At 45.0% G+C, this 22,893-nt stretch overlaps 1 protein-coding gene across 8 annotated transcripts in view; it reads left to right on the top strand.

Annotated features, from left to right (window-relative positions):
- ank2b (ankyrin 2b, neuronal) overlaps positions 1-22,893 on the top strand; it is a 181,815-nt gene that overhangs the window by 16,135 nt on the left and 142,787 nt on the right. For 7 of the 8 annotated variants that reach the window (XM_078936557.1, XM_078936537.1, XM_078936525.1 and 4 more), the window contains exon 1: positions 15,696-15,905. The exons of the other annotated variant lie outside the window; for it this stretch is intronic. In XM_078936557.1, the coding sequence (XP_078792683.1) occupies positions 15,819-15,905 (87 nt within the window). In that variant the 5' untranslated portion in view covers positions 15,696-15,818. Of the gene's footprint in view, positions 1-15,695; positions 15,906-22,893 lie in introns of those variants that run through there. 8 annotated transcript variants of the gene reach the window in all.

Here is a 22,893-nt window from a genome sequence, read left to right as displayed (position 1 = left end):
AGATGATGGATGGATGGATGGATGGATGGATGATGGATGGATGGATGGATGGATGCATGACTGGATGGATCGATGCATGACTGGATGGATGGATGGATGGATGGATGGATGGATGGATGGATGATGGATGGATGGATGGATGGATGGATAGATGATGGATGGATGGATGGATGGATGGATGGATGGATGATGGATGGATGGATGGATGGATAGATGATGGATGGATGGATGGATGGATGGATGATGGATGATGGATGGATGGATGGATGGATGATGGATGGATGGATGGATGGATGGATGGATGGATGGATGATGGATGGATGGATGGATGCATGACTGGATGGATCGATGCATGACTGGATGGATGGATGGATGGATGGATGGATGGATGGATGATGGATGGATGACAGGCATGGAGGTTGTGTGCTGATGATGTGGTTTTTAGCATCACCATAAACTTTTCCAGTTTGAAACCGGGTCAGCCAACTGGACCATAAGTCCAGAACTCCAACAAAAATTCTTGCATTTTTGCAAACCATGACCGCCTGAAGGGACAATATATAGAACAGACGTTTTTTTTATGTCGCAAAGAAACCTTCTTCAAGTACTTTAGTAACTTCTGGTGTTAAAACAGAAGAAACTGAGAGTTTTAAGTAAAGTAATTGAACTTGAATGAATTCCTTATTTGCTTCAATCAAAAGTGGGGTTCTGGTCCTGAATGAAGACGTTTGTCTTTAGGAAAAGTCTTTTTCTTGTTTCTTTTGTTTTTATTTACTTTTTGCTAAATTTTGAGTGCTTTTCTTTGGCATGGCAGCTTTATTGAAACACTTTTGTCTTAGTTACAAATAAAGCCTTGACAATCTTGCAGGATATGTAAACTGGGCAGACTGGATCCAGATGAGTATTCCAGCTGAGGACAATAACTCCTCCTCCATCTATTGACATCCTTCCTGTCTTCCAACCCCTTCTCTCCCCACCGTATCTCCCTCTGACAACATCCTCCCTGTTTGATCTACAGCAGCCATAACTGGGCCTTTGAAACCCTCTTCCGGGTTGCCATGGTTATTCACATGGAGACTGTTACCGTAGCAACGCTGCTTCTGGGAGGAAGAAGGAGCACAGGTGGAGAAACACTTACTGTTAAGTACTGAGACACTGCAGCTCGGTAATGAAGGGAGAACGCTCTATAATGATGATTCTAGGTACAAACTGCACTGATTGATCCAATATTTACAATTTCTGGCACTTGAGGATTAGATTAAAGGCAGCCATTGAGACACGATGATCTCTTACTGCTTAGATAATAAGGAACGGCACCCCACTTAATTCACATTCTCACTATTCTTTATAAATCCTTCAATAAATGGAAAATATTACTGGTACACAGACCAATTCTAAATCCTCTTATGCTGTTGGTTCTGCTCCTTTGCCTTGCTTTACAGTCCTTGTTCCACTGGGTAAGAAAGGTGAACAATGGAAAAATTCACTATCATTATTTGGGATTCCTTTAGGTAGTGGATCCCATGAAAACAACAAGCTTGAATGCAGACGGTTCCTCTGAAGGATCTGGTTTCATTTGCAGAGGAAACTCCAGGTCTGCTGCTGGTTGATTTGATTCCCCCTCTCCGGTTCCACCGACTGATAAAGACTCGGCATCACTGTTGGGTTCTGGTTTGTGATCACGTGTCTGTAGATAGAAGGAAAACTCCTGAAACTAAAATGCAGAATTCCCCCCACGGCAGAAGTCGACATGTTTAACACTGTCAACCTTTTATCCTCAGTGTTGTTTTGTTTGTTTTTTCTTTTATATTTTTGAATTTTTCTGTTTAAAAATTATATTTAGTCCAACTCTTCTGTAGAATTACCAGAAATTCTCAAACCCCCTGTTAAAACACAGAACATTTCTTGTGAGTTTTTTTAAGTTATAGAAAGTTGCATAAAACTTAGTTGTTTTTTTCTTTCACAAGTCGAATTCTGTTTCACTTAATAGTTGTATCATCAGGCGGCCCGTCCAGGGTTTGCCCCGCCTTCGCCCACAAGTAGCCGGCTTGGGCTCCTGCAGCCCTGAGAGCCCAAAAGAGATCCAACGAAGTGCTGACATCACAATTCATGATTATGGTCGGTGCACTGACAATCTCCTCGTCAATATACACTAGAAACACAATCCACCGACTGCAGCAGCTCAGGATGACCCCGCTCCCCATCATATGTCTATCTGAGTACAGATGATTAGACTCTGAAGTAAAGATCCTTTGTCACATGTCTACTTCATAGCTAAGTGGATGGATTAACAGTGAAACTGATTTACACCATCGTCCTCATCTGTTCTGCAGAACCACTAGCTCGATCACATGGATCAGCTCACTGACCCAAACAATCCCGCCTCGTTGCTTTTTATAGCCACTGTCCTGTTTGTCTCATCAGCAGCTGCCAATATTCTCATTCCAGCCTTCAGGCTGATAATCTCTGACTCATTCACTTTGGTTCATGGCTACACTGTTCCAAAGGACTGACCACTTTATCAGGTCCACCTTGCTGGTACCGGGTTAGACTAGTTTTACCTTCAGAACTGCCTTCATCCTTGGTGTCATAGATTCAACAAGGTTCTGGAAACATTCCTCAGACTTTGGTCCATGTTGACATGACAGCATCAGTTGCTGCAGATTTGTCTACTGAACATCCATGATGCCGGTCTCCCGTTCCACCACATCCCAAAGGTTCTCGATTGGGTTCTGGTCACTGTGGAGGCCGTTTGAGTCCAGAGAACTCATTGTCATGTTCTAGAAAACAGTCTGAGATGATTCCAGCTGGATGACATGGAGCCTTATCCTGCTGGAAGTAGCATCAGAAGATGGTCCACTGTGGTCAGAAAGGGATGGACATGGTCAGCAACAATACTCAGGTAGACTGTGGGGTTGGAACCACGCTCAACTGGTAATAAGGGGACCAAAGTGTGCCAAGAGAATATCCCCCACACCACACCATGACACCACCACCACCAGCCTGAACCGTTGATACAAGGCAGGATGGATCCATGCTTTCATGTTGTTTAGGCCAAAGTCTGACCCTACCATCTGAATGTGGCAGCAGAAATGGAGACTCATCAGACCAGACAATGTTTTTCCATCTTCTATGGTCCAGTTTTGGTGAGTCTGTGTGAATTGTAGCCTTAGTTTCCTGTTCTTAGCTGACAGCAGTGGTACCCGGTGTGGTCTTCTGCTGCTGTCATCCATCTGCCTCCAGGTTGGACGTGTTGTTCTTTCATTGATGCTCTTCTACAGACCTCGGTTGGAACCAGTGGTTCTTTGAGTTCCTGTTGTCAGCCTCTGACTTATGGCATCAACAAGACATTTCCACCATCAGAACTGCTGCTCTCTGGATATTTTCTCTTTTTCATGGGCTTTCTCTTTATATTTTCTGAAAACCCTAGAGTTGTTGTTGTTGGTGAAAATCCCAGTAGATCTGAAACCCACCAACAACCACCTTCAAAGTCATTTCAGTCCCCTTTCTTCTCGGTTTGAACTGCAGCAGGTCGTCTGGACCATGTCTACATGCCTACATGCATTGAGTGGCTGCCGTGTGATTGGCTGATTAGAAATGTTTTAGTTGTACATCATGTTTAATGTGTTTTTAGAAAGAAAACTATGGAATTCAAAAGCTGCAATGAAAGCTGCAATTGAATTTGGGGGTCATGGATGATGAAAGCAGTGAAGTGGGAACCTGAGCAATTTCCACCTTGCAAGCTGCAATTTTAACTTATCCTGACATGAGAGATGCCAAAGAAAAATCCCGATGTACCGCATGTGCAAACGGCAATAAAACTTGAATCTTGAAAAGGAAAATGCTGCTGTAGCTAGTTTGAAAGGTCCCAGATCCTTCCATAGATGTTCGATAAGATTTCAATCAGGTCTTGTAAAATGAAATATTTTGCTTTTCTTTAAAAGGCTTTTAGCTGTTTGGGTTGTGCATCATTATCCTGACATAAGGCCAGTGTTTTGAGGCACACTTTTCTGTGGGTTTCCTATGCTACTCTGTTCAAACACACACCATTCAGCTCATCATCAACCTGCAGACATGCTATGGCTGCCTTTAAGGCCAGGCGTGTTTTAGCAGGTTGGGATGGAATTCCTGCAGGTAACGAATCCTGAGGGTGACGGGCAGGAATCACTGCACTTGGCATTACGTTTACTCCAGAACTCCTTGATAGTTTATAGATTTACTAGTAGAGGATGAAGAAACGGAAGCTGTTGTTTGAGTTTATAACTACACCCTTTACACTGAACAGAAACAGATAAAAGCTGCGTGTTTTCGTCCACTTCACGTTTCTTTCAGGGTTTATGTGGCTCTCCACATTATTGGTCCCCTTGCTACCCCACTCCTCCCTCACCACCCTCTTATAAAATATTCAGAGAGCCTGGTGCATGGCCGGATGCCCCCTCCCTCTGCTCCAGGCCGACAGCCAGCTGACAGGGCACGAGTCTCTTTGAGGTGTTTTAAAGGGGGGGGGGGGGGGGGGGGGGTGCTGACAGCAGCTAGTCCTGTCAAATTTAGAACAGACTGTCCAAATATGCTCAGGTTCCCACTTCTCTGCTTTCATCATCCATGACCCCCCCTAAAATTCAAACACTGCAGAAGGGTCAGACTCTAAAAGAGGAGGAATGGCATCATCAGTCTGTTGAGGCCTCTGCAACCGTGTCTCTCCTTCATTTCATTTAGACATTGAATGTATTTGTTTTTCCCAGACATGACTGCAAAACAGGAATTTATTGTTTGACTCATTCTTCTGTGCACAGGTCCAATGTGTGGCGAGAATATTTTCTCCAGAAAGTTTTATTTTTGACTTTGATGATTGCAGCATCCAAAACATACTGATACTGAAAGTAGTCCCACAAAATAGTAAACACATTTGCTGCATGCATAAGGCTGCCTTCACACCAAACGCGATTCTCGTGTCATAGTCGTCAACTTTCAGTGTTAAGTCAATGCACAGATGTGAACTGAGGTTCTGCACCGGGACTTTTTTTTTAACTTGTCCTGTCCAGCAGCTGGGCGAACAGCTGTCCAAGCATCCTTTCCATCAAGGGTCCTACATGTCTAAGGCTACGTTCACACACAGGGCTAAATGCTCAGTGCCGATTTTTTGAAAAAATTCGATTTTTTTGCAAGGCCGTTCACATTTCCAATTAAATGAGAACTTTTGTGATCTCCTGTGTGACCGTGAAATGACCCAGAAGTGACCCGCATGCGCAGAAGAGAACCCAACGGTGAACGACGTCACTGTTGTTTGTGGAAGTAGCTAACGTTAACACTGGATGCCAACAACAGTGTTGTCAACAGCGGAGCTCTTTTTGCATTATTACATTTATTTTCACAAAGGAGCCAGAACAATAACAATCTTGTCATTTTAAGAAGGCATTGGAGCCAGGATGGTCTGGACCCACTGTTGTGGAATGGGGATGTGTATGTGCTGGGGCCGCGTGTGTGTGTAAGAGACAGGAGAGAGCGCGTGCAGCGCAGGAGGGAGTGAGGGGGGCTGTGGGGGCGCATTCATGTTGTGTGTTATGGAGGAAGGAGAACGGTAATAAAAGAAGGTTCCCCCCAGAATAAATGCTTAACTCTTTATTAACCCGTTCTGGAGAATTTAAGGGTCTGAATGAGGTAGTGACCCCTGAAGGAGGATCCGCCTTCGGCCCTGGAGAAGCCGGTCCGGGAAGGTTCAACACCACGCTCGACCATTTAGCTGGAAATGTTTTCAAAAACCTCCTGGTTATGATAAGAGCCCTGGAGTTTACCTGAATAGAGCTGTCAACCCAAATATGAATCCGATCGGTGACCTGCTTCCCTTCCACTGACTGGTCTCAGCAGCATCGTCCGCCATGGTTGATGTTTATGTTCTCGTTCCCGCCTATTTCAACACAGAATTATGACGTTTGTAACGTATCGATGACGTACGGGTCAGATACGTATCGGATTCAGGACCACATACCCAAGTGGCCTGGGTCGCATTTGAAAGATCGGATCTGTGTCGTTCAGACAGTCATGAAAAGATCAGTTACAGGTCGCATAGGGGCAAAAAATGGGAATTGGGTCTTTTCAGCCTGCAGTGTGAACGTAGCCTAACGCGCTGTTAAAAACGTGAAGGGAGGGGCCTGAAGCTGAGCAGCAACCATCGAAAGGGGACCTCTACGCTCACGTAGCACCACCCCCAAGGTGCACACAGTTCGACCCTCTCCCCCAACACTTGAATGAGTTGAGGCCAGATGGCAGTTCGTGGACAGCTTCTTGACTGACTCTCGAGGTTAAAACAAGCGTCCTCCGATTTGTTGTTTTACCTCTTAAGACCTGATCCAATAGTTGAGCTAACCCTCTACACATGTAGGCACAGGACCCAGTTGAGTAGAATGACCTACCGTGGTAATAGAACCCATAAAGTGATGTGGTCGCCAGGTCTGAAGAGGCTAAAGGGGAATGGCTGTTGCACAGGGTAATCGGACTCTCTTGGCAGAAGAGATCTATTGGCATGAGAAAACATTAAATCTAGGGACCTGACCTGGTCCAGCTGATGACCTCAAAGTCTTTGTGTCTTGTTGCCCCTTAAGCTCTCTACACCACCTGCTAAAACCGCCTTAGTGGGTGTTGGGCCTTGATGATTGTCTTCACCTCATTCACCCATTCTGCCAGAACCAGGCTTCTCATGCAGAGCATGGACAAAGTCCAAGCTCACTGGAGGTTTTACACCTGGTTTACTTGGCCTCACAGCCTTGAGGTGTTCCCATGACCAACATCTTAGTTCATCCTGATGTTCTGGCACCAATTCTGACAGACTGAGGTCTATTTGTAAGGAAGTCCTGGACCCAATGGTCCCATCAGTAAGTCCAAGGGTGAAAAGCTTTTCAGCCAGTTTGTCTGGGATAACAGTTACAGTGTTGTTAATTGTCCAGATGTGTGGATGGCAGCATAAACAGCATCATCAGTAGAACAGTCTGATCATATGAAAAATGCAGCAGGTCAAGATTGTCTGGGATAGTTCTGTCTATGTGTAGCCTGTCTAGCCTGTCAGAAGCCATTGGCCGTGCTGCATGCAGACAGGTGGTGGGGGCCACAGGTGAGAACTGAGTGAATGGTGACGACCATTGTGACCAAACCTAGCCTGAGACACTCCATAGGTGTCTTTTCCACCTGTCCTTGATCCAAAACAGTGATCCTTTATAGGAATGTATCCCATGTTCCCACCATCTGATCAGTGTGAGCTGACAGTAAATGTGTTGGCAGTACTGTAATAAAAGAGTGGATTATGAGACTTGACTGCTTTTAGGTCTTGAAGCGTGTGCGCCATCCGGCCTTAAAGGTAATCCTCTCTTGTGCATAATCATCGTCTTTCCTTAGAGATAATCCCCCCCTTCATGAGGAAAACTCCAAGCAGCTGACACCAGGCTTTCAGGCAGAAAAGAAACTTGGAAACACAAAACACTGGAATAAGAAGATCCTTAAAACGAGATGAAAAACAAACTAAAATGCATGATTCCGTGTCATTTTCCATCATGTTTTCTCGTGAAAAAAGGAGAAAATACAGAAGCTACTTGTGTAAAAGGTCAATCCAGCCTCATTGATCTGAGAGGATCAGTAACAGGGAAGATGCTGATCACCTGATGTTCTCGATGAACTGATGATCAGCTGGTTTCAGCGGCTCTGCTTCAAGCAGCGGTTTGTCAGATGATGTTTGTTAGTAGAAGGAAGAAGACGTCAGCAAAGACTCTCTGTCGCTTTCTCTGTGCAGCTGGTGGAAGCTTGAATGACAGAAATAGAGACTGGACATCAGGGAAAATACCACTAGAGTCACACCTTAGTCACATTTCACAGATTTAAAACGATGATCAAACTCATGATGTCATGAGCAGAAGCATAAGTTAGTCCTTCCTCAGGTTTGCTGTTGGTTCCTCCACATTTTAAAGTTTAACTGGCATGAATCTGTATTTGTAAAAGTGTTTCAGAATTTCAGTGTCTTTCTCCCCAAATCAGTTTGTTCCCGGCTCCAAGAGGGCAGCAGACATGTTGGCAGCAGTCGTGTCTTCAGTGTGTGTCTGCTAAATCACTGGAAAGCCTTTCCTCTCAGCTCCGCCTGTCATTGTAGGAGTGAGCAGTGGAGTGGAAGATAAAGCCTCCTTTTGTCGCCTTTCCACTGAGATTCCTCATGGAGGCGCTTTCAGGCCAGAACCATGTCACCAAAAACTGAAACTGCCCAAGTTTCTTTGGGGAAGGGTTTCTTCTGCAGGTCAAAAGGTCGTGTTTTCCGGAGCCTGGTTTAACGTTGTCAGCACACAGACATGCAGCATTCTTGGATCGACATCTACATTTCTCTCAGTGGTTCTCACATTTACACCCTAACAGTGTGATAGAATTCATTTAACATCAAAGTCCCATGAAAATGACTCCACGACTCTCTGGTTTGTGCAAAAGCAAAGAGTACAAACTTTTATTCAAGTTTGTTTTCTAAACTTTTTTCTGTCCAACAAACAATTACCGTCCAACAGACTTTATTTTTAAGGATTCTTTATTAAATCTTTTTTTTTAAATACAGCCACTCTTACATTCATCCAACTGTGGAAAAGGCTCAGAAATGGTAGATTAATCCTCCCTCACTCAGCCTCATCAGTGCATGACTAAATACAGAGCAATATGCTCAGCAGGAAGTGAAAAGCAAACAGAAATGTGTGTTTTTTTTTAGAAATGTTTCATTTGATCCATTGGAAAACAAGTAACAGCAGAAAGAGACACACAAAGATAGAAAGGCTGTGATCAGGAACACACAATTCTATTGTAAATAAATCCCCCTATGGAGTCCAATGAGAGAAGGACTTTCATTCATTTGAAGTGTCAAAGTGCAGCAGATGGCATGGTGCTCTAAGGTGCAGCATCAGCCTATTGGCTGGGTTCATCGTTGCACTTAGTTAGACGCTCATGTGTCCAGCTGTGGAGCCACTTCATTCAGAATCTGCTTCAAACTTTTGGCTCTTTTAATAATGGATTAGATTTATCTGGTCTTTTCCAGACACTCAAAGCGCTTACAGTGTGTCCATCATTCCTTCATTCATACTTGGTGATGGTAGCTACTGATGTGGCCACAGCTCATTTCTGTCTTATCAGTTTGCAGAGTTCTGTACTGGCGGAACACACATGCAGTCGGTACCACTGAAGCCGCTAATGAAAGGTTTGAATACTTAAGTTCAGAACAAAAATGAAAACAGGGTTGAATGGGAATGTGACTAGAAACCTGTTTGGTTTTCCTGTAAACAGGAAGAGGATGAGAAGACGGGTTGATCGGCTGTTGCTGGTTCTGGTGCAGCTTTGCTGCTCTGCATTGCTCATTTTTGCATCATTTGTTGTTGTTGTGTGTCATGAAGCTGATGCCAGGCTTCAGATGTCAGGTTGGACTCAAAGCCCCTCCTTTGCCGCGTTTCACAGTAACAATGTTCCCGCCGCTCCAAAGGCCTTTTGGTGTGTTCCGCTTAAATGTGGGATTCTTTCTCAAGGCTTAATGTTTTCTCCAGACAAAAATGACTTTCAATGAAAGTTTCAGGCTGTGTTCAGACGGGACATATTGGTTCCCTTTAAGTGAACCAGAACAAATGTTCAGTCTGAACACATCCAAGTGGACTCTGGTCCGGGACCAGGAACCGCTCTCTGACCCGTATTTGGAGGTGGTCTCGGTTCGTTTCTAATTGGACTGAGCTTCAGTTCTCTCTCAGTTTCCTCGGTCTGAATAGTCTCTGTGCTCTTAGCCTAACAACTGAACCTAAGCAGCCTCCATAGCCGGGCATTATGGGTCGTAAACAGTGTAGAGGAGCAGCGATGAGCCACAGCTACTCACTGAAATGAACTCAGACTCATATGTGATCCACATCCCTTCTACCTGTTTTCCAACCATCTGTACGTCATAAACATTTATCAGAGCTCCTTCTTAGCCGTCGTCTCCTTGGTAACCGCCCTGCAGCACGACTCCACCAAAGGAGAAAGTGTTCAACCAGACGTTGATGCAGACGTTCAGAATCAGAGAAGAGCAGGACCTCAATGACTTCTACCTCTAGTTGCTTTGCCCCGCCCTCATAATTCCTGGCCAATGACTGAAGAGTTTTTTAGTCACATGGTTTACAAGCTTTGGTTCAAAACAGGAAAGTCTGCTTGACGGCGGTCAGAATACAGACCAAACGCCAGGTTCAGCACTCAATCCGGACCAACAGACTTTTCCAGTCTGGATCCACTCTTAGGTGTTTGGTGTAGTACCATGTTAGAAATGATTTTGGTTGTTTTCACTTGTAAATAATGTCTCCTTATATAGGTCTTTTACAAACTTGATAGTTCTGCCTTTTGCTGCTCTTATCGTTACCGCAGCTACATTTGCATCCTGTGAAGTCACTTCAAGCCACCTCACTCACCTCCACAGCAGCGGCTGACAGGAGGAGGTGGGAATGCGTGTGACGGGCGGAGGGAGACAACGGCAGACAGAAAACATCATGGCCGCCATGCCGGCCCAAAGGAGAAGGGAGAAATCTGGTCCCATGACTGAAACCACCAGTTTGCAGCGTGTGGATATTCGCTTTGTTTCCTCTAACTGCTTCATGAAATCTGGTTTGAAAGAGTCACCTTTCATTGTTAAGGCAAGAAAAAAAAGCAAAGTATTGAAAACACTTGTTTGACATACATGGTGAGGGTTAGGAAAACAAAAATGTTTGAAGCTTGACACCTGTCATTTCTTAAGGTTAGCTATTGAACACCTGGAGTCATCATGGATCCAGGTAAGAACTGGTGTTCCAGGTGGTTCTAGATATCACAGTTTCAGAAAAGCAGCTTTTCACCATCAGAGATGGATGCTGCGTCTCATAGCCAGAAGCCATCATTAAGACCCAGACGGTCTATGCTTTTTAAGGAGCTCATAAAGCTGCGTGCACGTACGTGTGCGGAGGGGGGGTGACAGCGAAGGCTGTGTGGGCACGTGTGGATTTAAAACCCGACTGCCTTCAGACAACAAAGACTCTGACACGGTGGAGTGGATTTGCTGTGAGAGTAATCCTCACAGGCTGGATGATCTTGGGGGGGGGGGGCATGTTGGATATGTTCACCATTGCAGAAATACCTTTAGACCACAGACCTCATCATGTGTTAGAAATTCACCAGGAAGATTTACATGTTCATTGGAAAGATATTTCATAATTTATTCATTAGAAATCTTTACATTTGAAAACTTGCCTCTGTCTTTCCAACCAGGTGAAAGGTTGATCTAGAGAATGGATGGATGAGTTTTAATCCTCAGAGTCCACTAGTGTTTGTTGATTATGTCTTTTGGAAGCCATGAAAGCTTTCAGGAAATAGGAGAAATTCCATGCGCTCAGTGTAACTCGCCACAAAGACACCTGCCACAAAGACCACTCGCCACACGTGGTCTTTGTGGCAGTGGTCTTTGTGTCACGTGGTCTTTGTGGCGAGTGGTCTTTGTGTCACGTGGTCTTTGTGGTGAGTGGTCTTTGTGGATAGTGGTCTTTGTGTCACGTGGTCTTTGTGTCACGTGGTCTTTGTGGATAGTGGTCTTTGTGTCACATGGTCTTTGTGTCACGTGGTCTTTGTGGCACGTGGTCTTTGTGGCAGTGGTCTTTGTGGGAGTGGTCTTTGTGTCACGTGGTCTTTGTGTCACGTGGACTTTGTGTCACGTGGTCTTTGTGGGAGTGGTCTTTGTGTCAGTGGTCTTTGTGTCACATGGTCTTTGTGGATAGTGGTCTTTGTGTCACGTGGTCTTTGTGTCACGTGGTCTTTGTGTCACGTGGTCTTTGTGGCAGTGGTCTTTGTGGGAGTGGTCTTTGTGGCATTGGTCTTTGTGTCACGTGGTCTTTGTGTCACGTGGTCTTTGTGTCACGTGGTCTTTGTGGCAGTGGTCTTTGTGTCACGTGGTCTTTGTGGCGAGTGGTCTTTGTGGTGAGTGGTCTTTGTGGATAGTGGTCTTTGTGTCACGTGGTCTTTGTGGCAGTGTTCTTTGTGTCACGTGGTCTTTGTGGCGAGTGGTCTTTGTGTCACGTGGTCTTTGTGGTGAGTGGTCTTTGTGGATAGTGGTCTTTGTGTCACGTGATCTTTGTGGATAGTGGTCTTTGTGTCACATGGTCTTTGTGTCACGTGGTCTTTATGGCACGTGGTCTTTGTGGCAGTGGTCTTTGTGGGAGTGGTCTTTGTGGCAGTGGTCTTTGTGTCACGTGGTCTTTGTGTCACGTGGTCTTTGTGGGAGTGGTCTTTGTGTCACGTGGTCTTTGTGGCAGTGGTCTTTGTTGGAGTGGTCTTTGTGGCAGTGGTCTTTGTGTCACGTGGTCTTTGTGTCACGTGGTCTTTGTGTCACGTGGTCTTTGTGGCAGGTGTCTTTGTGGCAGTGGTCTTTGTGGCAGTGGTCTTTGTGTCACGTGGTCTTTGTGTCACGTGGCCTTTGTGGCATGTGGTCTTTGTGTCACGTGGTCTTTGTGGATAGTGGTCTTTGTGGATAGTGGCCTTTGTGTCACGTGGTCTTTGTGGATAGTGGTCTTTGTGGATAGTGGTCTTTGTGTCACGTGGTCTTTGTGTCACGTGGTCTTTGTGGCACGTGGTCTTTGTGGCAGTGGTCTTTGTGGGAGTGGTATTTGTGGCAGTGGTCTTTGTGTCACGTGGTCTTTGTGTCACGTGGTCTTTGTGGCAGGTGTCTTTGTGGCAGTGGTCTTTGTGGCAGTGGTCTTTGTGTCACGTGGTCTTTGTAGCGAGTGGTCTTTGTGGCAGGTGTCTTTGTGGCAGTGGTCTTTGTGGCAGGTGTCTTTGTGGCAGTGGTCTTTTTTGGCAGGTGTCTTTGTGGCACGTGGTCTTTGTGTCACGTGGTCTTTGTGTCACGTGGTCTTTGTGTCACGTGGTCTTTGTGTCACGTGGTCTTTGTGGCAGTGGTCTTTGTGGCAGTGGTCTTTGTGGCAGTGGTCTTTGTGTCACGTGGTCTTTGTTTCACATGGTCTTTGTAGCGAGTGGTCTTTGTGGCAGGTGTCTTTGTGTCACGTGGTCTTTGTGTCAGTGGTCTTTGTGTCACGTGGTCTTTGTGTCACGTGGTCTTTGTGGCAGGTGTCTTTGTGGCAGTGGTCTTTGTGGCAGTGGTCTTTGTGTCACGTGGTCTTTGTAGCGAGTGGTCTTTGTGGCAGGTGTCTTTGTGGCAGTGGTCTTTGTGGCAGGTGTCTTTGTGGCAGTGGTCTTTTTTGGCAGGTGTCTTTGTGGCACGTGGTCTTTGTGTCACGTGGTCTTTGTGTCACGTGGTCTTTGTGGCAGTGGTCTTTGTGGCAGTGGTCTTTGTGTCACGTGGCCTTTGTTTCACATGGTCTTTGTAGCGAGTGGTCTTTGTGGCAGGTGTCTTTGTGGCAGTGGTCTTTTTTGGCAGGTGTCTTTGTGGCACGTGGTCTTTGTGTCACGTGGTCTTTGTGTCACGTGGTCTTTGTGTCACGTGGTCTGTGTGGCAGTGGTCTTTGTGGCAGTGGTCTTTGTGTCACGTGGTCTTTGTTTCACATGGTCTTTGTAGCGAGTGGTCTTTTTTGGCAGGTGTCTTTGTGGCACGTGGTCTTTGTGTCACGTGGTCTTTGTGGCAGTGGTCTTTGTGGCAGTGGTCTTTGTGGCAGTGGTCTTTGTGTCACGTGGTCTTTGTTTCACATGGTCTTTGTAGCGAGTGGTCTTTGTGGCAGATGTCTTTGTGGCCAGTGGTCTTTGTGGCCAGTGGTCTTTGTGTCACGTGGTCTTTGTGTCACGTGGTCTTTTTTGGCAGGTGTCTTTGTGGCAGTGGTCTTTGTGGCAGTGGTCTTTGTGTCACGTGGTCTTTGTGTCACGTGGTCTTTGTGGCATGTGGTCTTTGTGTCACGTGGTCTTTGTAGCGAGTGGTCTTTGTGGCAGGTGTTTTTGTGTCACGTGGTCTTTTTTGGCAGGTGTCTTTGTGGGAGTGGTCTTTGTGTCACGTGGTCTTTGTGTCACGTGGACTTTGTGTCACGTGGTCTTTGTGGGAGTGGTCTTTGTGGCAGTGGTCTTTGTGTCACATGGTCTTTGTGGCAGTGGTCTTTGTGTCACGTGGTCTTTGTAGCGAGTGGTCTTTGTGGCAGGTGTTTTTGTGTCACGTGGTCTTTTTTGGCAGGTGTCTTTGTGGCAGTGGTCTTTGTGGCAGTGGTCTTTGTGTCACGTGGTCTTTGTGTCACGTGGTCTTTGTGGCATGTGGTCTTTGTGTCACGTGGTCTTTGTAGCGAGTGGTCTTTGTGGCAGGTGTCTTTGTGTCACGTGGTCTTTGTGGCAGGTTTCTTTGTGGCAGTGGTCTTTGTGGCGAGTGGTCTTTGTGTCACGTGGTCTTTATGTCACGTGGTCTTTGTGTCACGTGGTCTTTGTGGCAGTGGTCTTGTGTCACGTGGTCTTTGTGGCAGTGGTCTTTGTGTCACGTGGTCTTTGTGGCAGGTGTCTTTGTGGCCAGTGGTCTGTGTGTCACGTGGTCTTTGTGTCACGTGGTCTTTGTGGCATGTGGTCTTGGTTTCATATGGTCTTTGTAGCGAGTGGTCTTTGTGGCAGGTGTCTTTGTGGCAGTGGTCTTTGTGGCAGTGGTCTTAGTGTCACGTGGTCTTTGTGTCACGTGGTCTTTGTGGCATGTGGTCTTTGTGTCACATGGTGTTTGTAGCGAGTGGTCTTTGTGGCAGGTGTCTTTGTGTCACGTGGTCTTTGTGGCATGTGGTCTTTGTGTCACATGGTCTTTGTAGCGAGTGGTCTTTGTGGCAGGTGTCTTTGTGTCACGTGGTCTTTGTGGCATGTGGTCTCAGCGTACACAGTTCTGAAACTGAACCTGTGAGTCTGTTGAAGGGACTGTTCTGATGTTAGTACAACTTTCTTTGGCTGATAAATGCATTTTTGTGTCAACATTTCCACACTTAGCTCTACTTCATTCACTATTATGATGTCTGAGTTTTTGGTCATTTATAATATTTAGAGGCAAATTACCCAGACCTCCGTTTAAATTATTTAAATAAAATAAAAAATCAAATTGTTTGTAGTAGGTTTGTGTGTGTGTGTGTGTGTGTGTGTGTAGTAGGTGTGTGTGTGTGTATTGTGCATGTGTGTGTAGTAGGTGTGCGTGTGTGTATAGGTGTGTGCATTGTGTATGTGTGCGTAGTTGGTGTGTGTGTGCGAGTATTGTGCATGTGTGTGTAGTAAGTGTGTGTGTGTGTGTAGTATGTGTGTGTGTAGTAGGTGTGTGTGTGTGTAGTATGTGTGTGGGTGTGTGTTTAGTAGGTGTGTGTGAGTGTCTGTGTATTATTGTGCATGTGTGTGTAGTGGGTGTGTGTGTGTATAGTGTGTGTAGGTGTGTGCGTGTATTGTGCATGTGTGTGTAGTAGGTGTGTGTGTAGTGCATGTGTGTGTGTGTGTAGTAGGTGTGTGTGTAGTACGTGTGTGTGTGTATGTGTGTGTGGGGGGGTGTGTGTGTGTATGTGTGTGTATCGTGTGTGAGTGTGTGTGTGTGTGTGTGTGTGTGTGTGGGTGTGTGTGTGCACCCAAGTGGCAGCTATTTAGGTTCAGGAACAAGGCTTCCAGATAAACACTGGTGGCAGCTGCTGCCATAGCAACACCATTGTGCTCCTCCCTCCCTCCTCTTTTACCCCCTCCAGACCACTCCTCCCACCCTTCACTCCCCCCTCCATTTCTGGCTGCATCCACATCGCCGTGGAGCGAGGACCAGAGAGGAGAGAGCCGTCTTCTGCTCTGATCCGCTGAAGGGGAGAAGGAGGAGTAACGCTGGTTTTTAGTTCGGGGACGCCATGAGTGAGGAAAACCACTCCCACTACCGGCTGGACCCCAGCGACCGCCTCAACGGGCTGGGACAGAGGAGGAAGAGACCCAAGAAGGTAGATGCATCGTAAAGAGCCACATGGTGTTGAGCGTGAGGGAGGTGGGAGCTGGGGGGGCAGCAGCGTGGATGATCTTTTCTTCTGTCTTTATTGTCACGGCTCCTGTTCCCTGGGAGGAGAGGAGCTGCTCCCTCCATGCTGTTTTTGTTTTTGTGGACTCCTCTGTGTAGTGAGTTGTGGGAGGGGGCTCCTCTGACACGCCGACAGGGTGGGTCCCCGCTCAGCTCGCCTCCCTTTGTGTTTCTCCTCCTGTGAGTTTTACTGCTCGCAGGTGTGGGGGGGTTAACCGTGTCTTTTTCTAAACGAATCACGGTCTGTGGGATCCATGTCTGGAGTCTTTACCTTTGGGGGCAACACCCCCATCAACCTGCAGGCTTCAGGGAGGGCAGAAAGCATTTAAAAGGTCACGAAATTTAAGATATAAATGAATCAATTTAATGAAATCTATATGAGCATATTTGAATGATCAGAAAAGCCTCATATTACTGCAATAAAGCATCATTGTGTAATGAAATGCTGATGGATGTTAAAGAAGTGGGACGTGCCCCTCAGAGTCCTCAACCAGTCCTCCAATCAACCCTCAGCAGCAATAATTAGTCCCTTTGTGGTCATCTGCTACTTCCCTCCGTTTTCTGTTCTCCACATTTAAGTCTGAAAAACATTATTGACAGTCTGAACTGCAAACTTATTGATCATTTTTAAATTCCTGTCGCACCTTAGAGGGGGGCGATGGGGCTGAAAATAAAATCTCTGATTTTTTCATTCCAAATTGGATTTGAATGGATTTTTTCTCCCTGCTTTTACTTTCTTTAACAGAAATACAACTGATGGAATATATTTAACAAAAGTGGTCTCTAAGACAAAGTTCTAGTAAATACAGGCTGTAGAAATGTTTGCAGAACAAAGCAGCAGATGGGAGCATCTCCTACAGAGGAACACTGGAACGCACCATGCAGAGCATTCTGGGAGAAACAGCCTTGGAATGGATTAGGATGCCTTTGGTTTGAGGATCTCAACCAAAAACCAAAATCTCATTTCTGAGAAGTTTACTGGTAGATACAAACATCTACAGACCAGATGATTTTCACACCGTTTATTAAACGTTTGATTTCCAAATGAGTTGTTTGTGTTTTCCCGTTGAAAACCCCCCCATGAGAAGAGGGCTTTCAGTCCGTCACCTGAACCAGCTGGAAAGATTCAAAGCTGCTGAGAAAAAAGGACAGATTTACTGAAGGGGAGCAGACTGAAGGAAAAAGCTCCTTTTTCCTGATTCTGGCTCCATTTGGTTCATTTTGACATGAAATAAGAACAGAAACAGCCTAAAAACAGGATTTTGGATTCTTCTAATTGACAGTAAAGATGTTCCCACGAGGGGGGGGGGGGTTGCTTTTTTCAGCTGAACAGCAGCTCTGTATTGTTACAAAGAGACTACTAATAAAGCTTCATACAAAGTGTCTCTTCTTATATTTATCAAAAACAGGTCTATTACTGTTCCATTAATTCATTTTGTTGCATTTATCCGCCACGTCTTAAAGTCTGCTCCGTGAAAATATAGTCTGACTTTAGTTGCATCTGGCATCATAGCATTTAGCACCATAGCATCTAGCATTTTAGCATCGTAGCATCTGGCATCATAGCATTTAGCACCATAGCATCTAGCATTTTAGCGTTGTAGCACTTAGCATCATAGCATTTAGCACCATAGCATCTAGCATTTTAGTCTTGTAGCACTTGGCATCATAGCATTTAGCACCATAGCATCTAGCATTTTAGCGTTGTAGCACTTAGCATCATAGCATTTAGCACCATAGCATCTAGCATTTTAGCATCGTAGCATCTGGCATCATAGCATTTAGCACCATAGCATCTAGCATTTTAGCATTGTAGCACTTGGCATCATAGCATTTAGCACCATAGCATCTAGCATTTTAGCATCGTAGCATCTGGCATCATAGCATTTAGCACCATAGCATCTAGCATTTTAGCATCGTAGCATCTGGCATCATAGCATTTAGCACCATAGCATCTAGCATTTTAGCATCGTAGCATCTGGCATCATAGCATTTAGCACCATAGCATCTAGCATTTTAGCATCGTAGCATCTGGCATCATAGCATTTAGCACCATAGCATCTAGCATTTTAGCATTGTAGCACTTGGCATCATAGCATTTAGCACCATAGCATCTAGCATTTTAGCATTGTAGCATCTGGCATCATAGCATTTAGTACCATAGCATCTAGCATTTTAGCATTGTAGCACTTAGCATCATAGCATTTAGCACCATAGCATCTAGCATTTTAGCGTTGTAGCACTTAGCATCATAGCATTTAGCACCATAGCATCTAGCATTTTAGCGTTGTAGCACTTAGCATCATAGCATTTAGCACCATAGCATCTAGCATTTTAGCATCGTAGCATCTGGCATCATAGCATTTAGCACCATAGCATCTAGCATTTTAGCATCGTAGCATCTGGCATCATAGCATTTAGCACCATAGCATCTAGCATTTTAGCATCGTAGCATCTGGCATCATAGCATTTAGCACCATAGCATCTAGCATTTTAGCATTGTAGCACTTGGCATCATAGCATTTAGCACCATAGCATCTAGCATTTTAGCATTGTAGCATCTGGCATCATAGCATTTAGTACCATAGCATCTAGCATTTTAGCATTGTAGCACTTAGCATCATAGCATTTAGCACCATAGCATCTAGCATTTTAGCGTTGTAGCACTTAGCATCATAGCATTTAGCACCATAGCATCTAGCATTTTAGCGTTGTAGCACTTAGCATCATAGCATTTAGCACCATAGCATCTAGCATTTTAGCATCGTAGCATCTGGCATCATAGCATTTAGCACCATAGCATCTAGCATTTTAGCATTGTAGCACTTGGCATCATAGCATTTAGCACCATAGCATCTAGCATTTTAGCATCGTAGCATCTGGCATCATAGCATTTAGCACCATAGCATCTAGCATTTTAGCATTGTAGCACTTGGCATCATAGCATTTAGCACCATAGTATCTAGCATTTTAGCGTTGTAGCACTTAGCATCGTAGCATTTGGCATCTAGCATCATAGCATTTAGCATCATTAGTTAGCATCATGCGTTAGTCGTTGGTTAATGTGTGCAGATGTCCGCTGACGGGTCTTTACGTGAATTCAGTCTTGAGCTGTTCAGAATTTTTGGTTGATTGAGAAATTTTCAGCTTCTCTCTGAATGTGATTACAATAATGATGTCACAGATAATTCGATTGCTTGAATCTGGTTGGAGCACTGATGAGTGTATTAGAGAACTGGACTGAGTGCCCCCTGGCGTCCCAAACAGGAAGTGGTTTACAGAGAAACAACCAGCTGTTCCTCAGTCCTTCTGTTGGTCAGAAGAACCGTTCTGGAACATCTTCTTGATGATCCTCATTTTTATCATTGGCTCTTCAAGTTATAAACTGACCAATCAGATGCCTCATTAAAAGCAGGAGGTGCCCACTGGCCCCCACCTCAAATGTTTGATTGACAGATTCTCCCAGGCCCCTTTTAGTGGAAGGCGTGTGAAGAAGCTCAGTCCTGTAGTTGACAGTAGTTGCCATAAAAGCGTTGACTCAGACCGACTTGGACCAATCCCTGCTTACTACGGTCCTCTGGCTCCAACATGGCCGTGCCGTGGTTTGGTTTCATTCCTCTGGAGCTGCAGGTTTTCTATGTCGGCCGCTCAGTCCAGTTCTCTGATACAGTCAATGGGTTGGAGGCGTTCTCTGAATGAACCGGACTCTGGCTGATGCTTCCACAGTCAACAGGAGAACAGACGGCTGTGTTGTTAGTTTGTTCCTCCACACAGCGATGCTGGAACACCAACTGTCTGACACTGATGCTGGTCTGCAGCGCTGCAGCTTTTACTCACAGAGCCCCATCTTTGAGGGGAATCAATGGATGAATTATTGATATGCTCCCTCCCCCATGCTGAAAAGAGCTCACACACAGCAGTGTGCTGACCTACGGGAGCTGAACTTTGCTTTTCCAGGACACGGATGTGCAGCCAGCTCTTCCGTTTGCAGTTTGGGGGGGTTCATATGTGAACACTGGCCTGCATGTCGTCCTCTTCTCCTTGAAAGGACTAAGCGCTTAAACCTCCTGCTGCCCCTCCCTGGGATCCCAGCTGGGCTTGGACCACAGCTCTGTGGGAACCGGGCCACAAACTGGGGGGGTTTTGCACTGGGAGCAGGGCATCAGAGTGGGCTGATGAGTGCAGGGAGGTTTCAGGGGCAAAGTTTAGAGGATTTTTAGCCACTCTGGGTTTTGCTGCTCATTTGATTAAAACGTCAGAGATGATCCAGGATTCTGCTGGTTAAGACGGTCATTGGTGGTTTCAGAGGCGGAGCCAGAACATTTAAAACTGGGGGGCAGGAGGGGGGCAGAAGACTTTGGAATGATGGCAAAGTGGAAGGCCTTTTCTAATGAAAGTATCAAATCAATAAATGTGTTACAAACACGTTTCTTATTGTTCTTGATAGAAAAACAGCAGTTCTTTGGAATGAGGTGCTTTTCCATGCTAAGAAAGAAACTGGTACATTTCATCAATGGTGACAATAATAGATATTGACTCAAAAATGGGTTGAGGAGGTGGGGGCAGAGCCTTCTCCTTGGGGGCGGGGGCCCCCCTAGCTCCGCCCCCGAGTGGATGCTGGACAAAAACTAGCAGGAAGAGGTGAACTTTCTCTCTGAACTGATGCTTTCTTTAATGCATTGTGACCATCAACATGTACTGTATACTGCTGTCCTTTGCCACCAGGGCCGTCTCAGTCGTTACCATGACAACACACATGTAACGATCCCATGTATCCGATAGTCCGCTTTTTATAAAAAAGCAATTTAAACCAAAACAATAACAAGAATTAAGTAGTGAAAAGGGATTGAACACTTTTGGAAGTGGCTTATTTGGTTAAACTGGCATCTACTGTTGTAGCAATGTGCTAACTTTTTGGCTAATTTGGCACCTACAGAGGTTTTATGGGCTAATTTGGGGTAAAGCTGAAGTTTTTGAGTATTATGCAATAGTTTTTCACAATTTCAACAAATTCTTTCAATAATTTCTTAAATAGCAAAAGCATCTTCAGCAACTGCAGTCATCAGAAAGCCTTCACACTAGAACTATCACAGGTAATGCATCGTTTCTAGTCTGGAATTGTCTTTATGCTCACGTAGGGAAAACATTTTCAGCATCAGTTGATAGTTTGAAGACGGGAAAAATTTAGATAAAGCATAGACTAAATTTGTTTGAAGATGACTGTTGATTTGCTGCATTATAACCACAGCAGGTGGATTAAAAAAACCGTGCTGACTCTCATTTTGAAGGAGAAATATACAATAGTTCACTGTATTATTATTATTATTATACAGATAATGGCCTGGCTTGACTCTTTAATAAAACAGAAATGCTTTAATGAAAAGTCCCTGTAACCCAGCTAACCATCAGTTCCTGCAGACAGGATTATGTCTCAGATACATAAATAGTTTTCATGAATCACGGCTGATCAGCCTGTGATTACGTCCCGTTTTACTTCCCGCCTCCATAACCTGCCCTCTCAGTGCAAGACTGCTAATTTTGACTTGAAATTTCTGGCTCTGCTATAATCATTGTTGTTGTTAATTTACCTTTTAAATTGTTGTTCGGGTAATAATGCAGTAAATAAGTGATCATTATTGATAGTTACGTTTTTTTGTTGACGTGTCTGAAGTTGGAAGCAGCTTAATAACTGCAGCTACAATTTAAACATGTTATGCAAAAACTGACTCTCAAAAAAGATGACTTCCAGACGGCAAAGCGTGCATTTGTGGCTGAAGGAAACATTGTTCTGTGTGGCTTTGTCTCATTGGCTGAAGTGTGCAAGGAACGTTCATTACAGCTGCTTTATCCAATCAGCTGCTAGGATTGTGAAGTGACTCCTGGATGGTTCCTGCTACACTTGGAGCAGGATGGAGGGGAGGATGAAATGTCAAACCAATGCATCTGTGTGATAATTATGAATGTCTGAGGGAACATTTGGATTCAAAACAAAAAGGCTGCAGTTTGGGCTCAGAAATGAGAGTGAAAACTCCAGAAAAACGTCATTATCTTATGAATGGGAGCCCACATCTGACTGATTTGAGGAATGTTGTAGAAATGAACATCTCTTGTTTTATTCATAACTTCCATTCACTCTTTGTTCATTGTCCATTCACCACGTCTGACCTTATGAGGGATGCCGAGTACATGAATCACAGAGAAGTATTACATTTGTTTTGCACACTATTTCAAATTTTTTCTTAATTTAAGAAAAAACGTTACTCCTTTTCTAAATCTGTATAAAATAATTCGACTAAAAATAATCAACCAGTGGAATGTGAGCTGCAGGGTTTTTCCTCTGAGTTGACTTGAGTTTGTTACATTTATGTATTTATATTTATTAATAGAGGGGATGAACAGAAAAATGCCCAAAGCTGCAGGGAGCAGTTGCAGCTTCCTGATGAGTTTGTGTTTTCCCTGCTAGCAGCCTGAGTTGTGGACCAAAGGTCAGGCTGACGTCATCCTGTGTTTTCTGGGATTATTGTTTCCTTTAGATGAAGTTCAGATTGAGCGGGTCATCGGATCACAGTCTTCTCTGATCAGAGTTTGCTGAACTCTGCACTGCCTCTCTTTTGGACTGCAAACAACAACACAGATGGCCTGGGAGGATGCCACCCCAAAGTTGCCATGGCGACTGTCTAAACCCTCAGCTGAAAACATCTGAGGCACTATCTGCAGCTCTGGCAGCATATTCTCTGACTCGCAGCTCTGGTTTTTCTGTCCCCAAGGTGACAAAGCCGTTTATTTGACAACAAGCAGGAGTACCACAACTACACACAGTAGATTCTGTTTTAAGGAAAGCCATAATCCAGCCCTCTGCTGCCTCCCCCGGTGGTGTAAAACCTGGGCGGGGCGGGCCCCCCCCCCCTGTGCAG

The sequence above is a fragment of the Oryzias latipes genome, chromosome 18, assembly GCF_053564925.1.
Source record: "Oryzias latipes strain Hd-rR chromosome 18, Olatipes_Hd-rR_3.1".
Lineage (NCBI taxonomy): Eukaryota > Metazoa > Chordata > Actinopteri > Beloniformes > Adrianichthyidae > Oryzias > Oryzias latipes.
Note: the sequence above shows the minus strand (reverse complement) of the source record. Positions and strands in the feature narration are given on the sequence as shown.